The sequence below is a fragment of the Eucyclogobius newberryi genome, unplaced genomic scaffold (genome assembly GCF_026437365.1).
Source record: "Eucyclogobius newberryi isolate DKJ021-1_F unplaced genomic scaffold, fEucNew1.0.hap1 SCAF_21, whole genome shotgun sequence".
NCBI classification, from domain to species: Eukaryota; Metazoa; Chordata; class Actinopteri; order Gobiiformes; family Gobiidae; genus Eucyclogobius; species Eucyclogobius newberryi.
This window is the reverse complement of record NW_027315846.1, coordinates 4,713,663-4,741,641: the sequence shown is the minus strand read 5'-3', so window position 1 is coordinate 4,741,641 and position 27,979 is coordinate 4,713,663. Positions and strand designations below refer to the sequence as shown.

General features: G+C 41.5%; 3 protein-coding genes across 3 annotated transcripts in view; 2 read left to right on the top strand and 1 right to left on the bottom strand.

Annotated features, from left to right (window-relative positions):
• Nucleotides 1-12,696, top strand: part of map4k5 (mitogen-activated protein kinase kinase kinase kinase 5) — a 101,695-nt gene extending 88,999 nt beyond the window's left edge. The window contains exon 35 of the mRNA XM_072458331.1: nt 12,687-12,696. The gene's annotated coding sequence lies outside the window, so the exon portion shown is untranslated. The remainder of the gene's footprint in view (nt 1-12,686) is intronic.
• On the bottom strand, nt 264-6,467 carry dmac2l (distal membrane arm assembly component 2 like). Its single transcript, XM_072458329.1, has 5 exons — nt 6,402-6,467; nt 5,176-5,281; nt 4,159-4,367; nt 1,318-1,489; nt 264-458 (listed from the first exon to the last, which is right to left on the bottom strand). Exons 2-5 carry the CDS (start codon nt 5,271-5,273, stop codon nt 329-331), a joined length of 609 nt encoding a protein of 202 aa, XP_072314430.1. The 5' UTR covers nt 5,274-5,281; nt 6,402-6,467; the 3' UTR covers nt 264-328.
• Nucleotides 6,581-23,937, top strand: l2hgdh (L-2-hydroxyglutarate dehydrogenase). Its single transcript, XM_072458332.1, has 10 exons — nt 6,581-6,764; nt 13,281-13,396; nt 14,115-14,266; nt 15,560-15,691; nt 16,911-17,073; nt 17,157-17,191; nt 21,203-21,370; nt 22,205-22,362; nt 22,434-22,565; nt 23,740-23,937. The coding sequence occupies exons 1-10, from the start codon at nt 6,685-6,687 to the stop codon at nt 23,933-23,935; spliced, it is 1,332 nt and encodes a 443-aa protein (XP_072314433.1). The 5' UTR covers nt 6,581-6,684; the 3' UTR covers nt 23,936-23,937.
• The last annotated feature ends 4,042 nt before the right edge of the window (nt 23,938-27,979 follow it).

Genomic DNA, 27,979 nt, shown 5'->3' with positions numbered 1-27,979 from the left:
GTGTTTCACAATGTGCTTTGAACAGCTCCGAGCTAATGTTTAAGACTAAGACAGTGTTTATATGAAATACTCTGGTAATTATACACACGAGATGATGCAATTCTCTTCACTTTAACATTCACTTTAACATTGTTTAAACCACATTAATCCATCTAACTTTCTGACCTTAGTACCAGATAAATGCATTAATTGACGGCAGTTATTACTTTTTATACTGTTTATTTAGAACAAAAACTCAATGTGGCGCCAAAAACACTTCTATTTTAATTTAAATGTTTTATTTACAATTCAGTTTCATTACAACAACTATTCTCCGTCTTGGAGCGGTTTAAGGTGCATCGCTCGGGTCCAAGTCCAAAGCCACGTCCAGTTTGGGTAGCGCGGTCTTCAAGCGCTGGACGGTTGTGTCTTTGTCCACGACTCCGGGGAGATCGCTGAGGAACAGGTACTCCAGGTTCCTACACGGGAAATAAGACCTCGGGTTAGGGTCATTTGTCATAAGAATAATGCTCCCGACGAACGTTATAGTGGACATACGTAAAATGGAAAAAAATCAAATTGAAAATGGACAAATTTGACAGACTTTGGACAAAATGGGACGTTTTTCTTATTTTTTTTTAGGCTTTTCTAGGCCATGATTTAATTTTTTCATTTATTTGTTGGACGTCTGCTGCTTATTTTGTACATGCTCTCTGTCTGTGTTTGTTTTTATATGTTCTTTAATTTAAAAAAGTAAAAACATTTAAATAAAATTAAAAAAATACAGTTTACAGCAAATACGTTAATGTACATGATTTGTACCTTTATCCAGTAAGTGCAATAAAAAAATAATTGACACTATAGAAAAAGGGCTCATGATTAAGATTTTTTTTTAAAAAATGCATAATGCTCCTCTCATACGACACCTTAATGTGAAAATAAGATGTTAAATGTGTACCGTTTTCTCCGGAGTATAAGCGAAAAACCAGCAAAAATGCATAATAGAGAGTGAAAAAAACATATATAAGTTGCACTGGAGTATGAAATGCAGTTGCAAGTGTGAAAATAACAAAATAGTATCACATATAAGTCACTCCGGAGTATAAGTATATAAATATAAGTATAAGTCGCATTCCTGCCAAAACTATGAAAAAAGGTGCGACTCATAGTCCGGAAATTACGGTAGTAGTTTTGTTTGTCGTTTAAACCAATAAATGAACCGACAAACTGTTACCAAAATGATAGTTCAGCTTGTTTTAGACTAAAATAAACATACTTTTAGTGGAAAACACGGCTCGTATGAAAAATGAAAGCTAAGCGTGAGTCCGAGGTAAATACTTGAGTTTGTGCAGTGCGACGAGGCCTCTGTCCGTGACGTTGCCGCAGGATACGACCTCCATCACGTACACGCTGTCCTGGAGGTTCTGCTTGGAGCTGAGGGCCTCCAGACAGCCGTCCTCGATGTAGATGCACTTTCTGAGCCGGATCTCCTCCAGGTTCTTCACACCGTCTGCACCAAACCACAAAAAAAATCACACTAAAAGTCACAAATCACATTAAACATAATCAAACATTAAAGTGACGTATGACAGGTGTTTACGATGTTCTAATTTTGACTTTATTTGGTGTATTTTAACCTGTTGTACATGTAAATTATAGTTTTACACCAATCGAGCAGGTATTTGTGGAGAAGAAGTCGAAAAATCTGTTGAAAATGACAGGAAGTGACATCACACTAGGAACATTTCATTACAAGTTTGTGCAGAATTTACACAAAGAAACCACTTTTTTTGACTCTATAAACATTTATTCAACAAAATAAAGTCGCTCTCATATATTTATATTTGTTAAATTAAAAACAATTGTGACATTAGATGAATTTTGGCCCAGTGTGATGTCATCAATTACAAACAGGAAGTGAAATTATAAACCTTAAAAATTTGCAATTCTGTGATAATATATTTATAATTTTTAGCTAAATCGTAGATATATTTCTCTTAACTGCATTTTAGTTCAATGAGTCACCCGCTTTAAACATACACGTATTACTTTATGTGCCGTGTCATTATGTAAAAATGTCTCTGAAGGTAAAATAGAAAAATAAAGCTGTCACACACTTTGTTTACAATACTGGGGTCAGTCAGGATTAGTTTGTACTCCAAACGCACAAACAAACAAACAAACACATGGTAAGTGACGTTTGTTTGTTCTCAAAAACGTTCAACGACAACTTCAGTTTGAATTTGGGCTCATTTTAGCAAATATCAGAAAACTAGATTTATTCTCTGTCAGTGAGCGTCAGGGCCAAAGTCCAGTGTCCTGTCCTGTCCCGACCCTGTCCTGTCCTGACCCGGTCCTGTCCTGTCCCGACTTGGTCCTGTCCTCTCTTGACCCGGTCCTGTCCTGTCTTGACCCTGTCCTGTCCTGTCTTGACCCTGTCCTGTCCTGGTTCTGTCCTGTCCTGTCCTGGCTCGTCGGAGTGTGAGGTCAGAGAGTAACCGATCGTGGGACGCTGCGTCATGTTTGAGATGCACTTTCACCTCTTCCTCGTCCCTCTCGTGTTCGCTCTGGTCAGGACCGTTGTCAGGACAAACGCTCGGGTCAGAATCGTGTTAAACATTCATGTCCCGCACGCTAAATGTACAGTTAGAGCGCTAAAAGAGCCGGACACCGGAGAGGCCCCTCATGCATAAGGGATGACTCTGGACACCTTCTTTACTTCAGTTTAGAGTCAGTTTACTGCACTGGATATTTATGTGTATTTATAATATCTATGTCAAATACTTTACACTTAATTTTCATCTATTGCTTTTTTCTGTAGCACATTTTACAAACAAAAGCCGTTTCCAAAGTGCTGCAGATAGTGACATAAAACCAAAGAGTCAACACAGGAAATAAAAAGTAAAATATATATTTTTTAAAACAATAATATAAAAGATAATACAAAATAATAAATAAATACAAATAAAATAAAAATAAGTAATAATGTATAAATAATAAATAAATACAAATAAAATGAAATAATCATAGTAATGTATGAATAATAAATAAATACAAATAAATAAATCAAATAAGAATAAGAAAACACAATTTTCTCTATTTTCCTTCACTCTTTCTTTCTTCTTCTGGCTTTGAAGGTTTACGGTATTTAGTTTATTTATCTATTTAGTACGTCTTGGTATGTTTTGATATGTTGGGATATAATTGAAAGTGACTTGTTGCATCAAGAAGTGAGAAAAACAATAAATAAAAGTAACAAATATAAAAGTATAAGAAAAAAATATATATATATATTTTTTAGAAATTTCATATTGTGGAGGCGCTGACGCTCAAACTCTATCGATCACAGGGGCCCGTGAGCAACTGACAAGCAGTTTCCTCTGTGTTGCTGTAAGACAAGGCTAAAGCTAAGCAGTAAACAAGAGCTAAAGAGTAAACAAGAGCTAAAGAGTAAACGAGAGCTCGTTTGTCAACTCGACACATAAATTCACTGTGCGGGTTTTTAAGTCAGCGTTTGAGGACCGATTCTTTTCCGCGTCTGAAGCTAACACTCGTCTGCAGATGCACAGACCTAAGTGCTGGAAGCCTCAGTGCTACACAGACCTAAGTGCTGGAAGCCTCAGTGCTACACAGACCTAAGTGCTGGAAGCCTCAGTGCTACACAGACCTAAGTGCTGGAAGCCTCAGTGCTACACAGACCTAAGTGCTGGAAGCCTCTGTGCTGCACAGACCTAAGTGCTGGAAGCCTCAGTGCTACACAGACCTAAGTGCTGGAAGCCTCAGTGCTGCACAGACCTAAGTGCTGGAAGCCTCAGTGCTACACAGACCTAAGTGCTGGAAGCCTCTGTGCTGCACAGACCTAAGTGCTGGAAGCCTCAGTGCTACACAGACCTAAGTGCTGGAAGCCTCAGTGCTACACAGACCTAAGTGCTGGAAGCCTCAGTGCTGCACAGACCTAAGTGCTGGAAGCCTCAGTGCTACACAGACCTAAGTGCTGGAAGCCTCAGTGCTACACAGACCTAAGTGCTGGAAGCCTCAGTGCTACACAGACCTAAGTGCTGGAAGCCTCAGTGCTGCACAGACCTAAGTGCTGGAAGCCTCAGTGCTACACAGACCTAAGTGCTGGAAGCCTCAGTGCTGCACAGACCTAAGTGCTGGAAGCCTCAGTGCTGCACAGACCTAAGTGCTCGAAGCCTCTGGACATGATGCAGGACTCGGTGGCGTCGATGGCCTGGATCTTGTATCGTCCCAAAGGTCCGGTGGGCAGACCGTTGTAGTCCTGGTGGAACCGCTCGAAACCCTGGAACCGGACTTTAGCGCCGCACCTCAGCAACCACTCAGCGGCAGCGCGGTCCGGGCCCACCGCTTTGATCCTCTCGTGGTCCACCCTGAGAGAGAGGGGGGGAGAGAGAGACTTACAATGTGGACAAGCATTTAACAAGCATCTTAGCTCCATTGGTGGGGAAATCGGAACATAATGTGGAAAACACACATCATTTTGTGGACAAAGTCTCCAATTGGACCCAGATGACCTCATGGTTTCATATGATGTCATGTCGCTTTTCACCTGCATATATATATATATATATATATATATATTTTTTATTTTATTTTTAAATAAAACAAATATTGATACTGTGACTCGATATGGAGTCCGTGACGATATATCGCCGTATCGATATTTTGAACACAACCCTAGTGTAGATAGCCCATTACAGGGCTGTAAGTAGACAAAGAGGGTAGTACTCCCTTTAACAGGATAAATATCTGAGTTCCAGGACTCGATTTGCAGATTGAGAATGACTCTTTGATGAGAGAAGAAACTTTTTATTTTTCCCAAATACAGAGTCCAGATGATACAACTGAATCTTTTTCTACAATATCAGAAAATAATTTTCCACATCTGTGCACCATTTTTATCTCACGAGCTCTTGTCCCACTTCAATCCCAACAAGTTATTGTGAATATTTAATTGAACTAACTTGGAAATTGCACAAAGACCGGCTTGTGCCCCGTGTTCCATAAACTAAATAAAGTATTACTGTATTTGGGCAGTGAAAGGTTTTCTGTATCTACTGGCTTTTCCCGTGTGTTCACCTTACTCTGGATAAAAATAATAATTCACAAATCAGGTCAGCAAGCAAACACAATTATCCCATGTTTGACTCTTTGTGGATGTAAAAGAATAAGACTGACTTGTTGAACACAGCGTTGAGCCAGCCCCAGAAGTGTCTGCAGCTCTGACCTCTGACCCTTCCAGCAGCAGCGTGCACCGCCCGCGATAAAAGCCTCATATTTCAATCTGAAACAAAAGGAAACATACAATTGACAGATTATTAAGAATACAGATGTTATCACACTAAGATTTAAACTTAAAGATAGGTGCAGTAAATAAACAGTAATAATAAAAGTAATAAATGTTACATGTAGTAAGGATTGTAATAACGTGATATTTGGGGGTTCGGGGGGTTCATTGAAGGGATGAGTCCGGCCGCCTCATCAACAAGCAATTGGGTATAACTGGGTCGGGGTCAGAGAGGTCACGTAGCCCAGGGGCCGAGCGTTGAGAATGCCCTCTACCTGAATGAGAACTGAGAACTCCTGAGCGCCGAGGTTAGTACTTCACAGATCTCACCTCTCGCTCGGTCGCGTTCCGTTGAATATATGTAAAATGTAATATTCCGATTTAATAAAACATGTTAGAAAGAGTTAGAACAGATATTTGGCTTTTTCAATCTAAATTAGGACAAAATGTTTACGTGTTTTTGTGACGTTACATACTTTGAGTAGTTTTTATGTTTTTTAAAATAAAACACAAAAACGAACAGAACATGACCAGAGAGAGAAATGTCAATCAGAAAAATAAACAAAAATTAACTATAAAGGATAAAAACAGTCCCGACAAGTCCAGAGTCGGTCCAAATTACGTTTGAATGTTATTTTTTCCATCAGTTCTGTTATGTCAGTCCAGTCCTTGGTCGTCGGGGGGTTTTGCGTCATCCATTTCTTTAATATGGCTTTTTTCCCCACTGCCAAAAGCATATTCCAAAAGTATCCATTCACTGTGTCCATGGCAGGAGACTCTAGGCCCAAGTACACTGTTCCAAAGTGTCAAATGTCAAAAACTCTCTACACAGCATGCTTAATTTCAGTCCAAAACCTCTGAACAACAGGACGTGACACAAGACGTGATAGTGGTTTGCCTCCTGCTGCCACACTTTCTCCAACAGTCTCTATTACCCTGTGAATAATGTGCACTACGACATGGTATTATGACACAAACGTGATACATTCTTCCATCAAAACTGTACCAATGAGTAAATATTTAAAACTATCTTCTGCCTTAACGTGTTAAACGTCAACCTGAGACGTGACAAGCTTAACTTTCCGCGTATTCACCGTTTAAACCTTGTATTTCGTACCTGTCCTCGGCGCGCAATGTCTTGTGTTTACATTTCAGGTCGCGTCCATTGCTGCGCGAGCGTGCGTGCGACGTCACAGAAAAGCGTGCCCTCCCATTGGTCGCCGCGGTTCCGTGCGCGTCTCGTATTTCCGGAAACACGCGACTGGTTAGCTAACAGCAGCACCGGGTGGGCGATGAGAGAAACGCCGCGGAAAAACGCCGCCACCGAGCTCCGTGAGAGAGGGAACGCGAGCGGACGATGAGGACACGTCTCTGAGCTGACTCTGAAGACAGTTTTGACAATGTTGCGGGTTCTAAACGGCGCCGGTTTGAGGGCGGTTTGCTCCGAGAAGCTGCTTAAGGACGCGCGGAGACTGCACAGGTACGACAACAACGAGACAACAAGACAACAACACAACAACAAGAAAAAGGGACAAATATATAAAGGTGACTAGAGGACACGGGTGTAGGAAAGTTTAGCTACACGTTTAATTACAGACAAGTTCATTTGTAGTTGTGTTTCTTGCTTGAATTAAGAATCACTCAGTATTTCAGAAGTGTTAAGAACTTGAGGAATTAATTAACAAATGCATAATTAACAAACGCATGTGAATAGGTCGATTGTTGTGAAGTTTGTGGGTTAAAGCCGGTTAAAATAATGCAGGAAGCTTACAGTTGTCTCCTCGTTTGCACAATCAGGCACTAGAAGAAACCTTTTTAATGTGTTAGTTTGTTTTATGTAAGTTTTTGTTGCTGTGTGTTAAAAAAAAATTATAAATGGAAAGAAAAAAAGAATAGTTTAGTGAGCAAAATTCTCATGCTGGGAACTTGCTTTGGTGATTCGGTGCAACATATAACGATGAACAATAGTTAAAGCCAGAAACATCAAATAAGGCATGCATTAAAGAACTTTAGGAATTAATTAACAAATGCATGTGAATAGGTCGATTGTTGTGAAGTTTGTGGGTTGAAACCAGTTAAAATAATGCAGGAAGCTTATAGTTGTCTCTCCGTTTACACACACTATAAGAAACCTTTTTAATGTGTTAGTTTGTTTTATGTAAGTTTTTGTCGCTGTGTGTTATAAAAATTATACATTGAATGAAAAAGAATAGTCGGTGAGCAAAATTCACATGCTATGAACTTGCTTTGGTGACTATGAACAATGATTAAAGCCAGAAACATCAAATAAGTCATGCATTACAGAAAAAACCTAATTAAATGTACAAATGAAAGCAGGATACACGATTATTGCTTCGACGTTGAGCGTGTACTGCACTGTGACCGCTGCCAACACCTGAATCGATGTGTTAATGTGCATGAATTGTGAGGCAAGTGCCATTTTATGAAACCAAATCAGGTGCGGCGAGATGAATGATTCCACATCCATGACCTAATCCGTGTCCTATCTTCAAAGTTTGCGCAGTGAGTCAATGTTTAGATAAAGTTGGTGCGTAACTGTTCATCGTCGAGTCTGTCACTCTCGTGTTTGTAGTTCAAATGAAATGTCTCTCTGAATATAAATGTATCACAGCCGCAATATGTTATCAGAAACTCTCCTATTGATTTACAGATAGTTATGTTTTTTGTGCGTAAAATTACAAAACATTTAGCTTTGGACCAATTGCCAAAGCAATTTAATTGACTCCATTCTTTCCTTTGGGTCCTTCTCCGTGTTTCATCTCTTTCATTTAGAGCGTAATCAAAAAGCTTTATTGTAAGTTTTAATTGTTCCCATTTAACACAGAAGAAGAAGAAGAAGAAGAAGAAGAAGAAGAAGAACTTGTTTTTCTTCTACAAACGCACAGAGCCTTTTACCATAAGATTTCCAGTTTTCGCCTCCTCTCCCTGTGCATTTGACATGTGTTTCTTGTTATATCTCTGGGGCCCCTAGACCTGGCTCTTTGGAGAATATGGCATGTCGTTTCGTTATGTAACAGCTTTTTCATGACCCACCATCTTGAGCCTCGTGGGTTTTACCAGGTCTCGTTTAAAGTGGGAAACGCTGCGCAAGTTTGGACAGGTCTGCAACAATTAAAATTTGAATATTTGTACTTCTTGTTGGTGTACTGGAGAATCTCCAGCACCTTCCAACCATCTGCTGGCCTATGGTCTATGGCGAGAGGCACAAAAGACGTCTGTCGGTCAATACAATACGACAACAAAAGCCTTTTACACTTCCACCTTCCTCCTTTTGTTTCGAGATTGTCATGTGAATTTGGGGGTCAGATAAACATGAGGTCTTTAATCGAATCCCCCACAAAAAAATCTACATCTTCCCACAATTGGCAATGCAAAACGGAATAATACTGTTTGGAATGATCAGATTAAGAGTGGTTCCACAGTTTGTCCATGAAAAATCATCGAATTGGGAAATAGTTTTGGAACATTTAACTCTTAACAACTGCACAAAACCTGAGTCCGATGTGAAATTAACCACAAACCACAAAACAAAATCACTCCAAACGCTTATTTGTAAGAATACAGTGTGCAAGTTTGTTTCATTTTTTTCATTTTTATCTGCTAATTTGGATTACAGACATACTCGATATTCCACTTTTGCATATTACCAAGTACCTTTTTTGATGTCCCGCCCCTTCTTAATAGTGACAATTCAAAAGTTCCTCCCACTTTCTATGCCGTACGCCTGTAGTCGACTCAAAGTGGCGTTCTCAACTATTTTCTACTATTATTATCAAGTATCTCTATGACTTGACCGCCTGTCTGTACCCAAAGTGCACAGATAAGACCACAAGATCACGCAATTTCAAATAGTCAAACAGAACTACATGCAAACCGTGTATTTATCAGTAAAAATGCAGTTTAATCACACAATTCACAACAACATCTGAAGATAATTAATACCAGGTTGTGAATGAAAAGCCTTTTAAAAAAAACAAAACTAATTATTAAGTCAACTATGTACTTTGGTCGACCGAGACGCCAACAATCTAATTCGTGGACTAAACGTCTAAAGGTCTACGGCCCTTGAACTCAGCAGAGTCTTTATTTGGGAAACACTGCGACTAATGTATCAAACTCCTCACGAATACTATTGTCTCATTGTGTGTCGGATTTGTTGAGTTTCGTGCTTCGTTCTTGCTTCGTTCGCGGTTTTAGACGGATCCAAAAAGGTCTTAAAAAGTTATAGTCGTTTTTGTTTGTGGAAAATCTGTTGTTCGTCTTCGGGGCGCAATCAAACCAAGGAACAAACTGTACTTTTTCACCGCACGCCATTCGCTCTCGTTAACACAACTAACTCGTTTCGTTAACTCAAACAAAGATGGCAGCGGTCTCCGCTTTTGCCGTAATTGACTCATCCCCACAGTAACGAGCGGGTGACGCCGTTTTGGCCCGGTCGCAGGTGAGATCTGCGGAGAAGCGAGCCGACTCACAGTAAGAACGTTGGTTTTTCACAGTATCTTTTTGAGTAATGAAATGGTAGTGATTGAATAAATGTACGGTGGATGAGTTTAAAGCCCTACTGCAGAAGATTCCAGTGGGGATGTCAGCTTTTAGTCGTTTAGTCGAGTAATTATTTTATTTAGATGAGGATTTACAGCTAACAGGAGAAGGTGTGCAGTTGGCTAGCTTAAGATTTGAAGGTTATCATGAGTTTCATCGTCAAAATCGCCCGTTTCCTGCTGCTTGTCTGTCTCGTTTTACGCCACTTGCCTTTTTTGTCAATTAATCGATGGACGGGGCGTGTCAAGCATTCCTTTGGCGTCTTGTGGGACACACCCGTCACCGCAAACGTGTAGTACTCATTTAAATAGCGCGTATGTTATGCTGTAGTAGAACTGGCTTTTTCACTGTCATTGTCGCAGATGTTTGTGGTTCATATCTCTGTAGTTACCGCGCCGACCATGAAACAAAAACTGACGTCACGTTCAATGTCATTTCTGTGAGGACGAAGTGATTTGTTTTTTCACCGTATCATCAAAATAATATCATATCTGGACTTTAAGTAGGTATGGGCCGATATGGATTTGATTGATTTATGATGATTTTTTTTTCATACCGATATTTGTCTTGCTGTTGTTGTAGCTAGATAGAATATATTTTATATATATTTTAAAAGCGGCAAAGTGTGCACATGTATTTTAAGTTGATTGATCTGGGCTATAACCGGATTTATTTATTAATATTTTTTTCTTCATACGATATTCGATATTTGTCTTGCTGTTGTTGTAGCTAACTGACTCATTTGCAGATAGATTAAGTTGATTGATCGGGGATATAACATAATTAGTTGTATGATCGTGTAGTATTTAACCTAATTGCTCCAATTTTTACTTCTTAGTCTTTTTGATATTGGCTGATACGATACTGGAACCAATATATTGCCATCCCTTAAGTGATTATTTAACTCTTGAACCTCTGTAAAACAATGAGTGGATTTTAACTTTAGCAATTCCGCTCCAAAATGGCTGAACTCTGGCCCGTCGCTTATCTAAGAGTCTGACAATCATTAAAGACTCAACTCAAACCTACGTCAATGAAAAGTAGGGTTTTGGAGCGCTCTTTTGAACCGCGTTACAGTTTTAGCCCGTGTCACCGTCTTTGACCCCTCCGGGCGCATGACCCTCTTTGTAAATACTGTGCTAACTGTGTCATAGTTCAGGTCCAAAGTCTTCTGTCTGTCCCAGCTCGGTGAACCATGGACTCCTGACCTAAATGGAGACCTACTGCGAGCGAGCATTTGCAGTATTAACAGTTTGTAGACTATAAAAATGTTCGGACAAAAGATGCGATTAATCACAATCAATCAATTACTTTTATCCGTCCCAGCAGCAGAAATAGAGTTTTCAAAAGTGAAGATCCTGGCATGACGTCCACAAGGAAACTACTGTATTTTCCAGAGTATAAGTCGCACCAGCCAAAAATGCATAATAGAGAAGAAGAAATGTATATAAGTCGCACTGGAGTATAAGTCGCATTTTTGGGAAAATGTATTTGATAAAATCCAAGACCAAGAACAGACATTTCATCTTGAAATGCAGTTTAAAATAATAACAGATTAGAGAACATGGTGAATAGGTGTACGTATGCTAACGCTAACACCTTCAGCTACATGAGGCACAGACAGAACTGTGGTAAGTGTCTGGTATGTTAACGTAACATATGAACAGTTATTCAGATAACTATAGCATAAAGAACATGCTAACAAGTTTAGCAAAGCATCAGTTTTACCCCAAATCACTAAATCCATTGAATTCTTCTTCCTCTGTGTCACTTCTAAACAACTCCACAAACTCCAGAGGAAGAGGAAGTGCAGATTCTTCTTCTGCGCCGCTTAGAGCCTAGAGTGCCCTCTTGTGGTTGCCAGTGTGAAAATAACGAATAATATCACATATAAGTCGCAGTCGGAGTATAAGTCTGACCCTGCCAAAACTATGAAAAAAGGTGCGACTTACAGTCCAGAAAATACAGTACACAGTAAATCACAGTAAAAAATAATAATTACAACACAATTTTTAACAACATGCTCCAAGTGATAAATAACAAATATAGTACCCTCACGACATACTATATCTATGTAAAATTTTACAAAAATGAGATCATGAACTGAATATTGTAGTTTTCACAGAATTAAATCTCAAGGAGAAAGAACATTCAGCTCTCTCGCGTTAGGCACTATATTAGCTAAACAAGTGCAGCTTCTATAGTTTGATAACTGAGATGTAATTTCAATTACAGTTTTAACTCTATAAAATCTTAAACGTTGTTGTGTGATGTTAAAAGCAACGCTCCAAATGCCTCATAAATGATCACGATGACGCTCGGAAGTCACTGATGCAACAGCACATGGACAAAAGCCGACATGACCCTGCTCGCCGACGCCTGATCCCGTCTGCTCCCAGAGGCTTAGCAGGGCGGAGTCAGGTGAGGGCGCAGGAACACCGTGTGCCTCCGCGGGGCCTTGTGTCCTTAGGCAAGACACTTCACCCACGTTGCCTATTAACGCGCTTGGCAAAATATAAATACACTGTAATAAAGGAATAATGCACAGAGAGTAATCCTTTGTACGATCTTAATATAGACCTTGATATTTCAACACTTTCAGCCCTAATTGTCCAGAGCTCGTCATTACAAGGACTAAAGTCATTCACAGTGTTTGAACAGGGAAATGTCAGAATTTGTCTTTAAACTCGCAGCTGTTTTTTATTTGGTTTGACAACTGTCTGTAAATGTCTGCAAATACTGGAACAAAAAACGTGTCAAAAAGACACACCACGTGAGATTGCACAAGACGGTAAAAGGAGAATAACCGTTTATTTATTATTTTACAGGGAAGTAACAATCTCCTTTTCGCAAAATTTATCTCACGATACAATATTCATTGCGAACAGAATTGTAAATATGCAGCTTTTTCCTTTTTAGATTCCCTTGTCGAGCCTTTGTTCTGAATGATTACTGTCATATTCACACGAGTTAGGACATAAACGTGCTTATAACAATTTATTCTTCACGTCGTCTGCAGTTAAATGTAGCTCTCGCAGGTTTTTTGCCGCCGCCGCAACAAAACGGTGACTTTACGAAGGGTATAATTCAGTGTGTTGTGATATATTTCCGTGGGACTTTTGACAATACGATATCACAATATTTCAGTTATCGTTACATCCCTAGTTCTATTGTCTGTGTAGTTTTGTGCTGCTGCCAAAAAAGAAGCAGAATTTTGTTGCTTTTTCGTGTAAATCTGATTTGTTTTGACCATTTGAGATGATTTAAATGATAAAAACGGACGCGAGAAAACGATACAAACTGATTTTGATTTTGAATGTGTATAACCATTTACATGATTGTTTTGGACTCATAGTGTTAAATATGAATGTTTAAAAAGCATCGCCGGACGAAAACCAACCACATCTGATCTTTTCTTGTGTGCGTTTGGCAGCACTTATGACGTGGCCGTCGTGGGCGGAGGAATCGTGGGTTTGGCCACGGCCCGAGAGCTGATCCTGAGACACCCGAACCTCAGCTTCATCCTGGTGGAGAAGGAGAAGGAACTCTGTGAGCGGAAACACACAGACACACGCACGCACACACACGCACGCACGCGTGCGTGCATGGTCACAAATGCATTCACGAGCCAAACAATCTGACATTTCCACTAAATAAATCAGATTATTACCGTATTTTTCTACAAGGCGCACTTAAAAGCCTTTAATTTTCTCAAAAAACTACAGCGCGCCTTATAATCCAGTGCGACTTATATATGGATGAATTCTGGTTGTGTTTACTGACCTCGAAGCGATTTTGTGAGGTACACGTTTTGTTACGATTAATGCGCCTTATAGTGCGGAAAATACGGTATAGAAATGGTCAGCCAAGAAAATACTGTACACACGAACACGGGAGTAAACAAGTGAGCTAAATCAGGCCTTATTTATGAAAAATTATCGAAAATAGACCAATCATTGACCGTGCGCCTTATAGTGCGGACAATACAGTAAGCTTATTTCAAGAATTCTTTGCATGTAAAAGAGATAATTTCACGGACATTTTTGGAACTTTACTGACGCAAAACCACGATCAATATATACCACAGGTTCTATGTCGTACTTAGACAAACCTGTCATTTGTACTTTAAATAATGTAAACTGTAATGTAATGTAAACTTTTACTGCATGTCCCGCCTCCTCGATGATCTCATTGAGTCCGTTAGTACTTTTAGACGGGGGGACACGTACAACTCTATGTGAGATTCACTGTTCTCTATCTGTCTCAGCCGTCCATCAGAGCGGACACAACAGCGGCGTGATCCACAGCGGCATCTACTACACGCCCGGCTCGCTGAAGGCCCGCCTCTGCGTCCGGGGAGCGACGCTGGCCTACGAGTACTGCGACAAGAAGGGGCTCCCGTACAAGAAGTGCGGCAAGGTATGAAAAGTCCTCCTCCGCTCTGCTCCGGGACGACGGCGAAGGCACCGACCGGCGTTACATGAAGCAGATCTGCATCGAGTAGATTGGTCTATAATGGTTTAAATTGGGGCTATAGCAGGTCTAAAATAGGAATAAAGCACGTACAGTCAGTCTAAATAAGGAAAAGAGCTGTGCAATTATTCACATTTTAATTCATTGGGTCATTTGTAATGGTCAGTGATGATCATTGGCCTTTTGAAACTGCGTCTGTCAGTCAAAACGTGTGATTAAGAGCAGAGTTCAGGCTATTTTCTTGTGTTAAATGGCACAGATTGGGTTGATTGATTGTTTATTAGGACTGCAACCATCAACTAATCGTTACTTGTTGAGTATTACGAATAATTGAGGCCATATCTTGATAATCATAATCTTTATCTGGACTCAAACACATAAGAAAATACATTTTATAACAAAGACTTGCAATAAAAATGTAAAAAAAGATCAATAATACACTTTATTCGTAAATATTCTCTATTCTCTCTCATATTGCAACCTTTTTTTGGTGAAAAGCCCTCGTAATTATGCTGAGTAAATGTATTTTGGAAGCATTTTTATTTGCTTTTTTAAAAACAAAATTAAATGTAGATCGTTTAATGTGAAGAAACAAAAGCTAGAGCTGCAGCAGTGTCTTTTATCACCAGTAGGAGGCGGCGTGCGGCAGTTTGACTTCACAGTTCACCACAGTTTGGATTAATATTGGATGAATATTTTACAGTGAGTCGATTTTGATAGATTTGAGGAACCCAGCGCACTCCTGATGTATTTCTGACATAAGCCACACCCACACTTGAGGGGAAATCTGCCATTAGAAAGGGACAAATAACTTTTAAGAGCTTTAAATCATGTGACAATGGTGTTCCTTCAGCACTAGTTTACTTAGATTTGTATTTTTGATTGAATAATGGCGCTACGAAGAGGTGCCTACGCAATCTGCTTCTAGTTTTAGGTAGTTTTAGATAAATATTGTGGTTTATATTGAACAAAATGTACAAAAATGACCTCTGTATGTTATAATTTAATACTAAATACATGAAAAGACTCAAATATGGGTAAATATACAATTACCTGGAGATACTTTCTGGTTTTCTTTGCATGAATTAGAAGAAAACCCTGTGTAATCTGTAAATGAATGTTTAAAATAACATAAACATACGGTAAATGATGTGTAGGTTGTGTTTGAGATTCCGTGTGCAGTTTCCATGTTTTACTCATGTTCTTTTGTCCTCCTGTGTGTTTGGTTGTTCCTCGCAGCTGATCGTGGCGGTGGAGCAGGAGGAGATTCCCAGGTTAAAAGCGTTGTACGAGCGCGGCAAACAGAACAACGTGCGGGACATGAGCATGGTGGACGCGAAGGGCATCAGGGAGCGCGAGCCCTTCTGCAGGGTAAGAAACAAGAAACTACTGCAGTCAAAATGTGTATTATAATGTGCCGATTATGTGGATAGATAATGGATTATACTCGCTAATTAAATCCACAGACGACATGAAAATAGATCGTTCAACATTTTGCGTTTGACATAGTTTTGATGAGGCTCTGCACCTTTAATTACGCTTGGAACATTTGTTTTAGGTCTTTATAACAATACAAATGTTTGTTATTTAGGTTTTGATATCAGAAAGTTTCCAATTTTATAGTAAAAAGTACTACTTTTAGTTGGGTTAATTCAGAGCAGAGGAAGCCAAGTTTGGCACGCGGGCCATAGTTTGGACACACCTGGGTTAAACAGTTCTGGATTATTCTTTAATACAATTCTTACAAAAGTACCATCTCGTCAGTACAACAATACTGTCTCAGATTGACTTTTCTCTTATAAAGAAGCAAATTGTTTTTAAATTATGTATTTATTTAATTTTAATTGTATTTATTTTATTTTATCTATGCAGGGGAAAAACTTCAAAGAGAAATCTGTATTCCCTGTTGAATGCAAAACATAAAAAACACATACAACAAACAGTAACATAATATCTAGGTAAAATATCAATATAACTAAATTTAAAAATCGACAAAAACACACACAATATGTAATAAAATAATAATTACATTTTTGTTGAAAAGTTCCTTAAAGCCTTTTTCTGTAGCTCCTTATTGATTCTGTGAAACTCTAAAATAAGAATGTCCGGATTTTTTATTTATGAGATGTAATCTGACAAAACCAAAAAGTATTGTACAAATGCTGAAATTGTATTTTAAAAAATTCAAATATTTAATGTATATGAAAAAAAGAACACAATAAAACTTTTACTCAATTAAAAGTAAAGTTACGCAATCAAGTAAACATATCACTCAATTACACGTTAAAAGATGTCAGAAATTGCGGCTATTTTGACAATCAATTAATCCGTCAATGATCTCTTTTGATTAATTGATTAGTTGTTTAGATCATAAAAAGCCAGTGAATGAGATTTTTACCAAATTTGACAGAAAACTATTACTCAGTTACTATGGTAAATTAGCTGACGACTATTTCAGTAATCGATTAGTTTTATGAAAAGAATGAAAATGACTCAGATACCAAGCGCGTGTCCTACTCTCTACTGCCCCCATCTGTCAGTAAAAGAGATGACGCGTCACGATCGTCTCTGAACACTGTGTTTCCTCCAGGGCATCATGGCCATCGACTCCCCGTACACCGGCATCGTGGACTGGAGGATGATGGCGCTCAGTTACGGCCAGGACTTCCAGGAGGCCGGTGGCCGCGTGGTCACCGAGTTCGAAGTGAACGACATCGCCGCGGCTACGGAGAGTCCGGAGGGGAGCGCAGAAGGCGAGACCCCCAAACCCCCCGACCCCATTCTGGAAGTGAAAAAGGCTTCAATTTGCATGTGTTTTTTCTTCTTCTTCTCGTAGGAATGACGTATCCGATTGTAATTAGGGACACGAAGGTAAGGAACCCTGTTGTTCCTTTCTCGTCCTGCAGGGCCCTAACTCAAACCCTGTTGTTCCTTTCTCGTCCTGCAGGGCCCTAACTCAAACCCTGTTGTTCCTTTCTCGTCCTGCAGGGACCTAACTCAAACCCTGTTGTTCCTTTCTCGTCCTGCAGGGCCCTAACTCAAACCCTGTTGTTCCTTTCTCGTCCTGCAGGGCCCTAACTCAAACCCCACTGTTCCTTTCTCGTCCTGCAGGGCCCTAACTCAAACCCCACTGTTCCTTTCTCGTCCTGCAGGGCCCTAACTCAAACCCCACTGTTCCTTTCTCGTCCTGCTGGGCCCTAACTCAAACCCCACTGTTCCTTTCTCGTCCTGCAGGGCCCTAACTCAAACACCACTGTTCCTTTCTCGTCCTGCAGGGCCCTAACTCAAACCCCACTGTTCCTTTCTCGTCCTGCAGGGCCCTAACTCAAACCCAGTTGTTCCTTTCTCGTCCTGCGGGGCCCTAACTCAAACCCTGTTGTTCCTTTCTCGTCCTGCGGGCCATAACTCAAACCCAGTTGTTCCTTTCTCGTCCTGCAGGGCCCTAACTCAAACCCTGTTGTTCCTTTCTCGTCCTGCAGGGCCCTAACTCAAACCCTGTTGTTCCTTTCTCGTCCTGCAGGGCCCTAACTCAAACCCAGTTGTTCCTTTCTCGTCCTGCGGGGCCCTAACTCAAACCCTGTTGTTCCTTTCTCGTCCTGCAGGGCCCTAACTCAAACCCTGTTGTTCCTTTCTCGTCCTGCAGGGCCCTAAACTCAAACCCTGTTGTTCCTTTCTCGTCCTGCAGGGCCCTAACTCAAACCCAGTTGTTCCTTTCTCGTCCTGCGGGGCCCTAACTCAAACCTCGCTGTTCCTTTCTCGTCTTGCGGGGCCCTAACTCAAACCCTGCTGTTCCTTTCTCGTCCTGCGGGGCCCTAACTCAAACCTCGTTGTTCCTTTCTCGTCTTGCGGGGCCCTAACTCAAACCCTGCTGTTCCTTTCTCGTCCTGCGGGGCCCTAACTCAAACCTCGCTGTTCCTTTCTCGTCTTGCGGGGCCCTAACTCAAACCCTGCTGTTCCTTTCTCGTCCTGCGGGGCCCTAACTCAAACCTCGTTGTTCCTTTCTCGTCCTGCCTGGCCCTGACTCAAACCTCACTGTTCCTTTCTCGTCCTGCGGGGCCCTAACTCAAACCCTGTTGTTCCTTTCTCGTCCTGCAGGGCCCTAACTCAAACCTCGTTGTTCCTTTCTCGTCCTGCGGGGCCCTAACTCAAACCTCGTTGTTCCTTTCTCGTCCTGCGGGGCCCTAACTCAAACCCCGCTGTTCCTTTCTCGTCCTGCGGGGCCCTAACTCAAACCCCGCTGTTCCTTTCTCGTCCTGCGGGGCCCTAACTCAAACCCCGCTGTTCCTTTCTCGTCCTGCGGGGCCCTAACTCAAACCCCGCTGTTCCTTTCTCGTCCTGCGGGGCCCTAACTCAAACCCCGCTGTTCCTTTCTCGTCCTGCGGGGCCCTAACTCAAACCCCGCTGTTCCTTTCTCGTCCTGCGGGGCCCTAACTCAAACCTCGCTGTTCCTTTCTCGTCCTGCGGGGCCCTAACTCAAACCCCGCTGTTCCTTTCTCGTCCTGCGGGGCCCTAACTCAAACCCCGCTGTTCCTTTCTCGTTCTGCGGGGCCCTAACTCAAACCTCGTTGTTCCTTTCTCGTCCTGAAGGGCCCTAACTCAAACCTCGCTGTTCCTTTCTCGTCCTTCAGCGCCCTAACTCAAACCTCGTTGTTCCTTTCTCGTCCTGCAGGGCCCTAATTCAAACCTCGCTGTTCCTTTCTCGTCCTGCAGGGCCCTAACTCAAACCCTGTTGTTCCTTTCTCGTCCTGCGGGGCCCTAACTCAAACCTCGCTGTTCCTTTCTCGTCTTGCGGGGCCCTAACTCAAACCCTGCTGTTCCTTTCTCGTCCTGCGGGGCCCTAACTCAAACCTCGTTGTTCCTTTCTCGTCTTGCGGGGCCCTAACTCAAACCCTGCTGTTCCTTTCTCGTCCTGCGGGGCCCTAACTCAAACCTCGCTGTTCCTTTCTCGTCTTGCGGGGCCCTAACTCAAACCCTGCTGTTCCTTTCTCGTCCTGCGGGGCCCTAACTCAAACCTCGTTGTTCCTTTCTCGTCCTGCCTGGCCCTGACTCAAACCTCACTGTTCCTTTCTCGTCCTGCGGGGCCCTAACTCAAACCCTGTTGTTCCTTTCTCGTCCTGCAGGGCCCTAACTCAAACCTCGTTGTTCCTTTCTCGTCCTGCGGGGCCCTAACTCAAACCTCGTTGTTCCTTTCTCGTCCTGCGGGGCCCTAACTCAAACCCTGCTGTTCCTTTCTCGTCCTGCGGGGCCCTAACTCAAACCCCGCTGTTCCTTTCTCGTCCTGCGGGGCCCTAACTCAAACCCCGCTGTTCCTTTCTCGTCCTGCGGGGCCCTAACTCAAACCCCGCTGTTCCTTTCTCGTCCTGCGGGGCCCTAACTCAAACCCCGCTGTTCCTTTCTCGTCCTGCGGGGCCCTAACTCAAACCCCGCTGTTCCTTTCTCGTCCTGCGGGGCCCTAACTCAAACCCCGCTGTTCCTTTCTCGTCCTGCGGGGCCCTAACTCAAACCTCGCTGTTCCTTTCTCGTCCTGCGGGGCCCTAACTCAAACCCCGCTGTTCCTTTCTCGTCCTGCGGGGCCCTAACTCAAACCCCGCTGTTCCTTTCTCGTTCTGCGGGGCCCTAACTCAAACCTCGTTGTTCCTTTCTCGTCCTGAAGGGCCCTAACTCAAACCTCGCTGTTCCTTTCTCGTCCTTCAGCGCCCTAACTCAAACCTCGTTGTTCCTTTCTCGTCCTGCAGGGCCCTAATTCAAACCTCGCTGTTCCTTTCTCGTCCTGCAGGGCCCTAACTCAAACCCTGTTGTTCTTTTCTCGTCCTGCGGGGCCCTAACTCAAACCTTGCTGTTCCTTTCTCGTCCTGCGGGCCCTAACTCAAACCTCGCTGTTCCTATCTCGTCCTGCGGGGCCCTAACTCAAACCCCGCTGTTCCTCTCTCGTCCTGCGGGGCCCTAACTCAAACCCTGCTGTTCCTTTCTCGTCCTGCGGGGCCCTAACTCAAACCCTGCTGTTCCTTTCTCGTCTTGCGGGGCCCTAACTCAAACCTCGCTGTTCCTTTCTCGTCTTGCGGGGCCCTAACTCAAACCCTGCTGTTCCTTTCTCGTCCTGCGGGGCCCTAACTCAAACCTCGTTGTTCCTTTCTCGTCTTGCGGGGCCCTAACTCAAACCCTGCTGTTCCTTTCTCGTCCTGCGGGGCCCTAACTCAAACCTCGCTGTTCCTTTCTCGTCTTGCGGGGCCCTAACTCAAACCCTGCTGTTCCTTTCTCGTCCTTCGGGGCCCTAACTCAAACCTCGTTGTTCCTTTCTCGTCCTGCCTGGCCCTGACTCAAACCTCACTGTTCCTTTCTCGTCCTGCGGGGCCCTAACTCAAACCCTGTTGTTCCTTTCTCGTCCTGCAGGGCCCTAACTCAAACCTCGTTGTTCCTTTCTCGTCCTGCGGGGCCCTAACTCAAACCCTGCTGTTCCTTTATCGTCCTGCGGGGCCCTAACTCAAACCCCGCTGTTCCTTTCTCGTCCTGCGGGGCCCTAACTCAAACCCCGCTGTTCCTTTCTCGTCCTGCGGGGCCCTAACTCAAACCCCGCTGTTCCTTTCTCGTCCTGCGGGGCCCTAACTCAAACCCCGCTGTTCCTTTCTCGTCCTGCGGGGCCCTAACTCAAACCCCGCTGTTCCTTTCTCGTCCTGCGGGGCCCTAACTCAAACCCCGCTGTTCCTTTCTCGTCCTGCGGGGCCCTAACTCAAACCTCGTTGTTCCTTTCTCGTCCTGCGGGGCCCTAACTCAAACCTCGCTGTTCCTTTCTCGTCCTTCAGGGCCCTAACTCAAACCCTGCTGTTCCTTTCTCGTCCTGCGGGGCCCTAACTCAAAGCCTGTTGTTCCTTTCTCGTCCTGCAGGGGGAGGAGGTGCGCTCCCGCTTCGTCCTGACCTGTGGCGGGCTGTATTCCGATCGTCTCTCTCAGATCTCTGGCTGCAGCAGTGAGCCTCGAATAGTCCCGTTCAGAGGGGACTATCTGATCCTGAAGCCCGAGAAGCACTACCTGGTCAAAGGGAACATCTATCCCGTGAGTGTGACGTTACCAGGGTTACGATGCCTAAAACGCCTGCAGCAATGAAGCCAGAAAGTGCAAATAAAGTCCGGTTTTAAGAAAGTGAGAGATAAAATATAACTTTTTGCCAATTTTAAAAGATGAAAGCAAATATCGACAAATTGTAAAAGTGACGACAGCACGACTCCTGGTGTAGTTTTGTCCTCGTCTCCGCGTTTTATTTTGTTAAAACTTCAGACTGAATTAACCTGCAAATTGAGCGTTAAAATGTGCAGTTTGAAATTAGTCCCTCTGACAGGTTTTTACGTTTTTCTAATTTTGACTTTATTTGGTGTATTTGTACCTGTTGTGCATATAAATTATAGTTTTACACCAATCGAGCAGGTATTTGTGGAGAAAACGTTGAAAAATCTGTAGAAAATGACAGGAAGTGACATCACACAAGGGATCAGTCAAAGTTTATGCAGAATTTACACAAAAAAACAAATTTTTTGACTCTCTTAACATTAATTCACCAAAATAAAGTCGCTCTCATATATTTTTACTTGTCAAATAAAAGATTTTGACACTAGATATTTCCCACTGTGATGTCATCAATTACAAACAGGAAGTGAAATTATATACCCCAAAAATGTACTATTCTGTGATAACGTCTTCATAATTTTTAGCTTAATTCGAAATATATTCATCTGAACTGCATTTTAGTTCAATGAGTCGTTCGACCTGTAGGGGGCGCTTTAAAACCCCACATTTTCCCGCCCTCGTTTGGCCCCTCCACCGCTCAACAATGCGTTTTGTCTGCGATACACGCCGCGCGGTGACGCTTCCTTTTCCCCCGCACGCCGGCAGGTCCCCGATCCCCGCTTCCCGTTCCTGGGCGTACACTTCACGCCCCGGATGGACGGCGCCGTGTGGCTCGGCCCCAACGCGGTGCTGGCGTTCAAACGGGAGGGCTACAAGCTGTTCGACGTCAACGCCCGCGACATGGTGGACGCTCTGTCTTTCAGGCAAGTGGCGCTCTCACAAACGGACAGATATGCACGTTCCCCTTCTGACCGGACGTCCCGTGTATCGACAGGGGCCTCCAGAAGCTGGTCTTGAAGAACATCACGTACGGTTTGGGGGAACTGTACAGAGGCATCAACATCGCGGCGCAAGTGAGGATCCTGCAGAAATACATCCCCGAGCTGTCTGTCGGCGACGTGCTCCGGTAACATGCTCGCTCCAACTTTCAACACGCAATTTACCTTTTAATTAGTTTGTATAAGAGGGTCATTTTAAACAACTGCGTGGACACGATCGGGAGTAATGCAGGAGGTAAAGCACAAAATCATGAAAACTCCAGAAAAATACTTCATTCCAAACGCTACAATAAGTAATAGTGTTTATTTCTTGTATTTATCGACCTAAATGTTTAGCTTTTGAAGGATATCATTATTAATATGTTTTGAAATATGTTTTATTCTATGTCTGTTGTTCTTTTACTCTGAAATGTTTCGATGTGTTTACCTCTCTTTCCATTAGATGCGACCTCACTATCTACTAACCTTATTATTTACTTATTCTGAGTTCACTTTGGTCCAGCCCTGCCCCCTTTTTGAAAATTAATATTATTATTTATCTTTTTTCAAACATTTGTATATTTATTTATTGTTATTCATTTATTTATTTATTATTATTATTATATGTGCATAAGAGAGAATGAATATGTTTGTGTATGTGGATATGTACCGTATTTTCCGGAGTCGCACCTGCCAAAAAATGCATAATAGAGAAGAAAAAAACATACATAAGTCGCATTTTTGGGGAAATTTAAGACCAAGAACAGACATTTCATCTTGAAATTCAATTTAAAATAATAACAGATGAGAGAACATGGTGAATAGGTGTACGTATGCTAACGCTAACACCTTCAGCTACAATATGTTAACGTAACATATTAACAGTTATTCAGATAACTATAGCATAAAGAACATGCTAACAAGTTTAGCAAAGCATCAGTTTTACCCCAAATCACTAAATCCACTGAATTCTTCTTCCTCTGTGTCACTTCTAAACAACTCCACAAACTCCAGAGGAAGAGGAAGTGCAGATTCTTCTTCTGCATCGCTTAGAGCCTAGAGCGTGTGAAAATAACGAATAATATCACATATAAGTCGCTCTGGAGTATAAGTCGCACCCCGACCAAAGCTATGAAAAAAGGTGCGACTTATAGTCCGGAAAATACAGTATTTTTATTTGTTTGTCTGTGTATGTGGATATTTTCTTTCTATTTCTTTGTATAGGTTAGTTTTTTTTATGTAAGTTTTGTTGCCGTGTGTTTAAAAATGTTTTGGCCTTTATTGGATATGGATATGACCAGACTCCGCCTCTCTGTGTGTCAGGGGTCCGGCGGGGGTCCGCGCGCAGGCCTTGGATCGCGCCGGGAACCTGGTGGACGACTTTGTCTTCGACGGAGGTGTCGGGGACGTGGGCAGCCGAGTGCTGCACGTCCGGAACGCCCCGTCTCCCGCGGCGACCTCCTCGCTGTCCATCGGGGAAATGATCGCGGACGAGGTGGAGAGTCGATTCTCTCTGTGAAAGAGTCAAAGAGGCAAAGAGGCAAAGAGAAACTACCTCAGCGTCAGGTCCAGCCTTAAACCCACACGCGGCACTTCATGCTCCGCCCAGAATCAGACTTTTATCACCATGGCAACAAATGTTTCATTTGTTTCTTGCTTCATTCTTTATAATCAAAACCCGCTCTCATGCTTCTGTGTGGAAATGGGTTTTGAAAGATGTGTTTTTAATCTCCATGACTACGGTATGTAATATAAGTTCAATCACATGGAATTAATAGTAAAATAGTTTTAAATGGTTTTAACTGGTTTTAAATTGTTTCAATTGGTTTCAAATGTTTTTAAATGTTTTTAACTGGTTTTAAATGGTTTTAACTGGGTTTAAATGGTTTAACTAGTTTTAAATGGTAGTCTCTGGACGAGGTTTCAGGAGCTGTTCCATCTCTCGTTGTCACTTCTGAAGAAAGTGCAGCGACTGGAGGAGTTTAGAACTGAAACTACACTTCTAAATTAACTCCAGAAGAGCTTCAGATTCTCTGCTGGAATAAAATAGATTAAAACTCATAATAGAATTTGATTGATCTCGTCTGTGGGTTTTAGAACCATGATAAATGAAGGGCTTTTGCTTCATTTTTGTACAAATAAACACACTTTTGGATCATTTAAACCCCAAGCCCCCACTCTGGACTTACTTTTCAGAACCACGCCTTTAAATCGTTGCCTTTTACCATTTATTTTGAAATGTTATCGCCAGTCAAGGAAGTGATGTTTGGACTAGTTCATGATGTTTACCAAATCATCTCAGGCACGTCTGTCACTTGAGTTCAGGCATCACGTTTGACCGTCGACGCGGTTTTAGCCGACGACCTCGGCCACTCGCTGGTCGTGTGACGCACTGCACGCCGAGGAGGTAAAAAAAAAACTGTATTTCAATTATTGTTTTATTCATGTTTAAAAAGGAAAATCCCACTGAGGTTCAGACGACACAATCGACACAGTAAAGAATCAATTTTAGAAGTATCTCCACAACGCCCCCTACAGGTCGGACGACTCGTTGAACTGAAATGCAGTTAAGATAATGTATATTTTAAATGTTGCTAAAAATTATACACACATTTTTTTAGGTTTATATTTTGACTTCCTGTTTGTAATCGATGACATCACACTAGGAAATTACCCAGCAAACACTGGGCCAAAACTCATCTAATGTCACAATGTTTTTAATCTGACGAATAGAAATATATGAGAGCGACTTTATTTTGTTGAATTAATGTTTGAAGAGTCAAAAAAGTTGTTTCTTTGTGTAAATTCTGCATAAACTTTGACTGGAATGAGAAATGTCCCTGGTGTGATGTCATTTCCTGTCATGTTCTACAAATTTTTCAACTTTTTTTCCAACAAATTCCTACTCGATTGGTGTAAAACAGTAATTTATACTTACAACAGGTACTAATACACCAAATAAAGTCAAAAGTAGAAAATCATAAAACTCTGTAATGGGCCCTTTAATGATCAGTAGAATTGTCGCCCAAAAAATGCAGAAATGATCAACGTTTTGTCCGTTTTGGAAAAATAATCTAATATTTTCATTTGGACAGTATATTACATGAACGGCCATTTATAGTATTAGTTATTGTAGTTTATAATAGTGCTGCTGTCGACATGAACTCTGCATTACACGGGAAACGCACAATGAGTTCTGTTTCGCACTGTAGAAGAAACGCACTGTCTAGAAGAGGCATTCACGCTGTAGAATTATATGTTAACGTTTCAGATAAACGGCTGGAATCTGTTAATCTATGTTAAGCACAAATTGTTTAATCTGATTATCTTTTGTTAAGGACAGGGTCTTCATATCAATGTTCTCGCTTGAACTTGTGCTTTTTGTTGCTGTAGTGAACCAAGGATTTCACCTTAGTTCATCATTTTGAGCTTTTAAGACATTGAAATTTGTGGCAGTTTTTGTTTCACGCTGAATTTTAGAGCTGTTAACCACAAATCAGGTCAAAACGAGTGCATTTTCTGACCGTTAACAGCAAATTATACTGAAAAACAGTTTGACCTCACGTGCAGGCGATTATAAAGTGGTACTAATCTCGCACTAAACATTTTTTTTAATTTAGCAGCAAGACTTGAATAATTTGCACAAAGAAACTGTCGGATTTAGTATTTTTCTTTTTTTTTTTACTTTTTAACATCCGCTTCTTGCAAAAATAACTGTGTGTTAATGAAATTGGATTATTTTATGTATTTTATCTTTTAACGGTTTGTATTCATGTCACAATCTATGGAAAAAGCATGTGTTTTTTTTTTATTTGTTGTGAAAGTATTACCTAGAAAATATTTAGAAAAATCTGATCTTTTAACGCAGAACCATTAGCATTCAAATGTAAACGTGTTCAGCCGGTTTTATAGTACTGACGGCCTGAAACCTGTTGAATGATTAGATGAAAATAAAGTGTATTTGTATATTTCCCTACAGAACGCCCAGGCTAATGGTGATAAATCATTATAAATTAAGCAGCAAATGTCTCTTATGACAAATGAATGTTTGCTATAATCTGCCATTAATAAGTTTTCACGTTATATTTGTATTTCCGATGCCGATGAGAGATTATGTGCCATTGTGTAAATAAATAGGACAATGTAGTTATTTGAAAGTTGCTATGAGACGAGGAGAAGCTTTCACTTTTTCATCACTGGTGTCGACTCAAAATAATATATCAGATTCATTACAAATACTATTCTTTTATGAGGTAAAAAAAAAAAAAAAAGTTTGTGTTTGTTGTTTTTAATAAAATAAAATAAACACAGGTCAGTTGTGTGGTTTATTGTGTCGTGTAAACCTGGTACATTTGACATCCTATAGCAGTGGTTTTTAATTCTTATTTATTGGACACGTGTTCATGAGTATCACCAACATGTTTCCATCTTCAGTCCTTTAGGTCGTACTCCAGACAAATTATACTATTATATTTTATTGCTTTAATTATATTTATGTCCACATCCTTCAAAACTATGCAACATTTACAACAAATAAAATCTTTGTTTAGATAATATAAAAGTTCCCCACACTCCTTATGGGAAAGAATTAGGCCAAGATAAATAGACACAAATATATATAGACATTGTACTTGTACTTCATTGTTTAATTTAGTTTAATTGCGCCATACTGTCTCTATAGTGCTGGAGTTACAACTGTTTTAATAACTTTCTCATAATATCCTGCATAAAGAGAAGATATTATGTCAAATCAACTTTTATGATCTTTTGACCATGTTTGTACAGAATTCCTTCATTCCTAACTTAATCAGAATGGTATTTTGATTGATTTTGATTGATTTGTGCATGTTTAGCGTGTAGCGTTTTCACATACCCCCCATCTCCTCCCCCTGCTCGCTATTCGCTTATTATTATCATTAAAACAATTCAGACTCCGGGTTATGCATGTAAAGTTCTGAATTATATTGTAGTCATTAAAATCAACAAAAATGTAAATACAAATCTGTTGCTTGTCACGATACACGACGAAGGGGCGGGGCTTATACGTTGGAATTTAAACGGTTTTAGACGTTTAATTATCTATTGTAATTTTTTTTTATTTTTCTAAATCTACACGATGATGATTTGTACTAAATATTCACCATAAAAAAGCATAATATGTTTTTTTAAGTTGTTTTTTTTAGGAAATAACGACTCGTGTCTTCCGGCTCCACAAGGGGGCGCTGTGTTCCGGGGTCGCGCTACAGTCCCCTCTGCTCCATGTGTGCTGCTGCTGCGCGTTGTGTTGTGTTGGTTGTGATCGTCTTTGTTTGGGTAAGTGTAATACGTTCTGTGTAGTATTTGTGCAAAGAAACAACGTGCATACTTTGTTTACGTCCGTGCGCAGCGAGAAAACACGCCAAAGTCGAGTTTGTTCGCGGTGTTTCGGTCGTTTGTGGTCGAAATTCGGGGGAAATCGCTCGTTTAGAAAGTTAGTTTTAGCTAGTGAGCGAGTGCAAAACAGGGAAGGATCCAACCGCCGCGAGTCAAATATGATCAATCAGTGCGTCGTGCGTGCGTCAGA